The sequence below is a fragment of the Pyrus communis genome, chromosome 10 (assembly GCF_963583255.1).
Source record: "Pyrus communis chromosome 10, drPyrComm1.1, whole genome shotgun sequence".
Taxonomy (NCBI): Eukaryota; Viridiplantae; Streptophyta; class Magnoliopsida; order Rosales; family Rosaceae; genus Pyrus; species Pyrus communis.
This window is the reverse complement of record NC_084812.1, coordinates 14,032,690-14,038,283: the sequence shown is the minus strand read 5'-3', so window position 1 is coordinate 14,038,283 and position 5,594 is coordinate 14,032,690. Positions and strand designations below refer to the sequence as shown.

At 42.6% G+C, this 5,594-nt stretch overlaps 2 protein-coding genes across 2 annotated transcripts; one reads left to right on the top strand and one right to left on the bottom strand.

The window, feature by feature from the left end:
* Nucleotides 1-689: 689 nt before the first annotated feature.
* LOC137748271 (receptor-like serine/threonine-protein kinase At2g45590) lies at nt 690-3,032 on the top strand. Its single transcript, XM_068488398.1, has one exon. It carries the CDS (start codon nt 915-917, stop codon nt 2,925-2,927), a length of 2,013 nt encoding a protein of 670 aa, XP_068344499.1. The 5' UTR covers nt 690-914; the 3' UTR covers nt 2,928-3,032.
* A 1,579-nt stretch (nt 3,033-4,611) lies between these two features.
* On the bottom strand, nt 4,612-5,204 carry LOC137747897 (uncharacterized). Its single transcript, XM_068488027.1, has 2 exons — nt 5,199-5,204; nt 4,612-4,962 (listed from the first exon to the last, which is right to left on the bottom strand). The coding sequence occupies exons 1-2, from the start codon at nt 5,202-5,204 to the stop codon at nt 4,612-4,614; spliced, it is 357 nt and encodes a 118-aa protein (XP_068344128.1).
* Between the last annotated feature and the right edge of the window lie 390 nt (nt 5,205-5,594).

The window sequence follows — 5,594 nt, the reverse complement described above, 5'->3', positions numbered from 1 at the left end:
AGGATTATCGGCTCTTCTAATTTATCTTTATTTTTTTTTCTTCTATTTGAACGGTTACGGTTTAATCACGTTAATATTTTATATTAATTTTTTTATATAGGCAATAAGAGAAAAATCAATATGTAAGAAGAGAGAAAGGAAGGAGATGAGAATACGAGGGAAGTGAATTTTATTCCATACTTAAAAACTAAAATATAAAACTTCATATAAAAAATTAAAACATTGATATCTGAATTTATTTACTGTAAATTATTTTAGACTTTTAGTTATATCGTAAAAAAATTTCATTAAATAAGGAGAAAATGACAAAAATGCTATCATTTTTTGGCATATTATTTATTAAGTTGAAGATATTTTTTTTATCTTTATTTAACATAATTCTTTATAAAAAAATAAAAATAATTGATAATGGATAATTTGAAGTACTACTTTATTGATTTCAAATCTCACGATGAAAATGCAAAGTTATGGGAATCCCGTAAATTGTTTTGACTGAAAATGCCAAATTAAAATAGCTTCAAGAGCAAAGCACACTTTCCGGACACGCGCCCCCCCTGGTGCGTTAGATCCGTTCTCTTACAAGTGGACCCCCCACTCACGTGGCTGCCCAAAGGTGGCGCGTAAAATTATAGTCCCCAACCAGACACTATCTTTACCTCGGGCAGTTGGAAATAGAAATGACGGGCGAATAGGGAAGAAACACGTGTATAAGGATTAAGCTCACTGGATTTTCAGCTTATATGGTCACAGCCGTATTGTTGGTAATTTCCTTGCCTTTCGTTTTCAGTGGACTATCCGATAATACATAATTCCATATCCATAGTTGGAAGTCCAATTTCCATATTACTCTCTCAAACAAAACTAAATGTTGTAACTATCATAAACGCCCCTCTTTTCCCTCCTATTTACCGACCATGCCATCCCGTCCTCCACCATCTTCGCCACCCAACTACCACCACCACCACCGCCGTATCCTCGTACCACTGATAACCGTATCCTTAACGCTAACTCTCGTCTCCCTCGTCGTCTTCCTTGTCTTCCTCTACCGCAAGCTGTCCTACAACCGCACAACCCCTTTCGATCACCACCACAGCAGCGCCACCACCACGCCCACCGCCACACCCAGCAAGAAGAGGGACAACAACCATCGGTTCTCGTACACTCTACTCCGACGAGCCACCGGCTCGTTCTCGGCGTCGAACCGGCTGGGCCATGGCGGATTCGGCTCGGTCTACAAAGCCTCACTCCCCTCCGGCCAATCCCTCGCCGTGAAGCTCATGGACTCCAATGGCTCTCTCCAAGGCGAGCGGGAGTTCCACAATGAGCTCTCCATAGCTCTGAACCTCACCAATCCTCATATTCTCTCTCTTCTCGGCTTCTCCACCGACCGCCGCGGCCGGAAGCTGCTGCTGGTGTATGAGCTCATGCCTAATAGAAGCCTCCAGGAGGCGCTGTTGGATCGGAAGTGCCCGGAGCTTATGGTTTGGAAGAAGAGGTTCAGTGTTGTGCTTGATGTGGCTCGTGGGCTCGAGTATTTGCACCATGTTTGTGACCCGCCGGTGATTCATGGCGATGTCAAGCCCAGCAATGTGCTGCTGGACTCGGATTTCAATGCAAAGATTGGGGATTTTGGGTTGGCGAGGTTGAAAACAGAGGTGGAAGAGCAGGGGGAGCACGGCGGAGTTGTGGTGGTGGAGGAAGGGCAAGAGGAGGAGGAGAAAGAGAGCAGGGGAAGGGAGAAGAGGGATGGGGATGATAATGGGTCGATTTTGGAAGAGGAGAGTGTGAGTTTGAGTGTTGTGACTGGCGGGCTTGAAGAGGGCCGGTCGCCGGAGTGTTCTCTGGTGAGGATTGGGGATTCCGACGCTGCAGCGACGTCGCCGGAAGGGGGTTTTGATAAGGTGAGTGTTGAGAGTGAGATGGATTTGGGTTTGGGGAAGAGGGTTAAAGGAAGTTCAGGGAGGGACTGGTGGTGGAAACAGGACAATGGAGGCGGCTTGGGGTCTGAGTCCGGGAGAGTCAAGGACTATGTGATGGAATGGATTGGGAGTGAAATAAAAAAGGAGAGGCCAAAGAGCGAATGGGTTGCGTCACCGAGCACAAGTGGTGTCAATGCCGAGCCAAAGAAGAAGGGATTCGATTGGTGGATGTCATCGGATGAGGGGAGGGGTAAGAAGAAGAAGGAGAAGAATCGGAAGCCGAGGGAGTGGTGGAAGGAGGAGTTTTGTGACGAGCTCACCAAGAAGAAGAAGAAGAAGAAGAGGGCTTTCGATGCGGCTAGTGGTGGTGGAGAGTTGTGGTGGCAAAAGGATGAGGATTTGGGGCAAGAGAAGAAGAAGAGGAAAAGCAAGAGCAAGAGCAGCAGAGGGAGTATTGATTGGTGGTTGGATGGAATGGGTGGTGATGTTAGAAGTGGGAGGAGGAATAGTCAAGATTGGGGCAGTACTTGCGGTGGTGATATACCAAAAAGTGGTGGTATTAGTAGCACACCAAGCATGAGAGGCACGGTTTGTTATGTTGCCCCTGAATATGGCGGTGGTGGGCAGCTCTCCGAGAAATGTGATGTCTATAGCTTTGGAGTCTTGGTTTTGGTCTTGATTTCTGGTAGGAGGCCGCTGCAAGTCACGGCCTCCCCAATGTCAGAATTCGAAAGGGCCAATCTGATTTCGTGGGCTAGGCAGCTTGGTCGAAATGGGAAGCTTTTGGATCTCGTAGACCAATCCATACATTCTTTAGATAAGGAAGAGGCATTGCTATGCATCACAATTGCATTGCTATGTCTGCAGAGAACACCGGGCAAGCGGCCAACCATGAGGGAGATTGTGGGGATGCTTCTGGGCCAATCAGAGCCGCCGCATTTGCCCTTCGAATTTTCACCTTCGCCGCCTTCCAATTTTCCGTTCAAGTCCCGGAAAAAGGCCCGGTGAGTTTATCCTATTTTGTTAACTGTAGAGTGTACTTTTGTAGGCCCTCTTTCTAATTATCTTGTTGTGTAAAAAATTCATGCTTAAAAGGAAAGAAAAGTTGCATCACTCTCATAACCTCAGCCCTTTTTTTACTCAGTTGTTTGGATGTCACTAAGTTTTGCCTGCACATAATTTCACTGAAAGCAACCCAACTCATTGTTTTGCTCCTTGAAGGTGTTGACATCTAGGAAATTTCATGATTGAGAGTAAAAAGTAAGCAAATGGAAACATTGCTTTTCTTACTTTTGCAATAGTTGTAGGCCATGATAATCTGCAAAGTTCCTCCCGTCCTGGGACTCGAATGAGGAGCTTGCTTTTTGTGACTTTTAGGACCTTTATAGGGCCCTTGAAACATGACTTCTTTTGAGTTGTCTGCTTACTTTTGAAAAGAAGCAGAGCATTTTGTGCCAAATCTTGGTCCCATTTCAAACTCATCAGTTAACCACTGTAGCTGTGCCACTTAATCTTGGGGTGGGTGAGTGCGTGTTTGGGTCAGGGCAGGGCCTATTTGAGAGCTTATGTGTATGTTTGAGGCAGGGCAGGGGTACATTCTGTTTGGAAGAATTAAATTCTCTCTCTCACTGTTCTTAGTGTTCTATGAGAAGCCTAGTGCTTTTTGTGGAGGTGGAATGTACGAGAGACTTGCTTGTGCTGCCGTTACACCCGTTACACCATTGTGGCGTCCCGGGCTAATAAGGCAATGTTATGGGAACGCTAAATCTCATGGCATCGTTTTGGGATGCCATAGTGGAGTACCGGGGGTGTGCTTACTTCTCGGTACAGGTAGGGTTTAGGACGAACACTGGGAATTGGATTTTCTGTGGGGATAAAAAACATTCGAAGACTTGTGTGTCGGCTTTGCTTTGTACCATTTTGAGAAATGACGCAAGTGTTTTTTGGCCACCCCATCACTACTACGCATTGCTTATAGGAATGAAGCAAGTGTTTGTTTTTTGAGCTGAACAGGATGCTGGAAATCTTCAATTCCTACACATCAAACTAATTTTGTGGTTTCTAAGTTTTGGATCTAATGAACTTTTTAAATTTCATTCTGTCCTAATTTACCATGGTAAATCGCTCGAGAATGTCACCGGTGCCACTCGAATACGTATGACATACGAACATTGTTTGAGCTTGAACTTAGATCAGCAAAACCTTTTAAGTGCATTGTCTTTGTCACTTGTGAATCGAATGTTATTCCATTCTGTCATGACGGCTTCGGTGAGGAATAGAACCCAATTTTATGGCATCTCTGTGACTTCTAAAGGGAAAATGAGAGTAAATTCAGATTCTACTGAGAAGTGAAAACTTTCTTTCATACCCAATTTAGACAAAGTGAAAAAAATGATCCTGGCTTATATATATGTTGTCAATTGCCAATGTTTTTGGTGAAAATTCTAGGATTTTTTTACCCTTTTGTGCCCCATTAGTTGCCGTTAGATTAGTTTGGTGTAATTGATTTAAAGCATGAATTTCGAAATTTAAACCAAGGGAACTTTTATTTAAACCCATTCAACTTCTTTTTACACCCAACTTAAAATTTTAAATGTTAATTGTCTATTTTATCATATTGCATAGTTACTATTAAGTACAAAATGAAATTAATAATAAAACTCAAATTTATCAATAAACCCAAACACTATAATTAAACCCTGTTATCAAATTTATCTTCCCACTGTTGCACTTGTGTAATTGAATTAATATTCCTCCTGTATAACTTTGCAAGAGCTCGGGGTTCATAGGGAGGAGGCATGGTGCAAGGGTCTGTTGCTGATGGACTCTTAACCAATGATTCGGTCATAGACTTCTTGGGCGACTCATCTGCAGGACAAGCCATACTCTCCGAGCACAAATGTGTAGCGCCTTTGGGTATTTGTGGCTCAAATCTTAAGAGTTTAGCATATTCATTTAACAGATGAAACATGTAGTCGTACGCATAGTCCATCTTTAGCTCCTCCTGAATGAAGTCGCTTGCTACTTTTCCAATTGCTTGTGCCTGTTCCAAAATCCGTAAGTAACAGAAACCGTAGAGTATAAACTTCCAGAGTAATGCTAGGGGGATCAAATTGTTGACCACACCTGTATAAATGTGGCACAAATAGCTTTGCTCGGAGTTTAAAAAGGACAATACCATAAATTACGAACAAAATGGAAAGTTAATTAGGAGGAGGAGTCACCTTTTGTTTATGGTTGTTGCCCTAATCCACAGCAAACTTAATATAGATCTCGTACCTGCATAAATCATGATAAAATGGAATGACGATTAAAAGTGAAATTTAATTACCAAACAGGAGAATTTTATTTATATGTCCACAAGAAATACATGTGTCTACATTGGTCTGCTACATTTGATTGCTTGAAGCCTTGTTGAGATTCAAGAATCCAATCCTGAAATTATACCTAATTAGTTTGTAGATTTATTGGCTAATTGGGTTTTCAATCAAAAGTTAATGTTGTTGATAACATATGCCATTTGTTTAAACGAAATTAGTTTTTATCTTTAATGGTACCCGGATGAATAGGCTAGCATTCCAGTCTTGTGTCTCTGAGACATTGCATTTTTGAGTAAGTCTTTCCTTGTATCAGCAACAAAGGAGTTCCCTTTCCAATATGCATAAGGTTCTCTGT

Bases quoted from the DNA above. Each gene is read 5' to 3' on its own strand.
- LOC137748271 (XM_068488398.1), top strand. From the start codon at position 915: ATGCCATCCCGTCCTCCACCATCTTCGCCACCCAACTACCACCACCAC.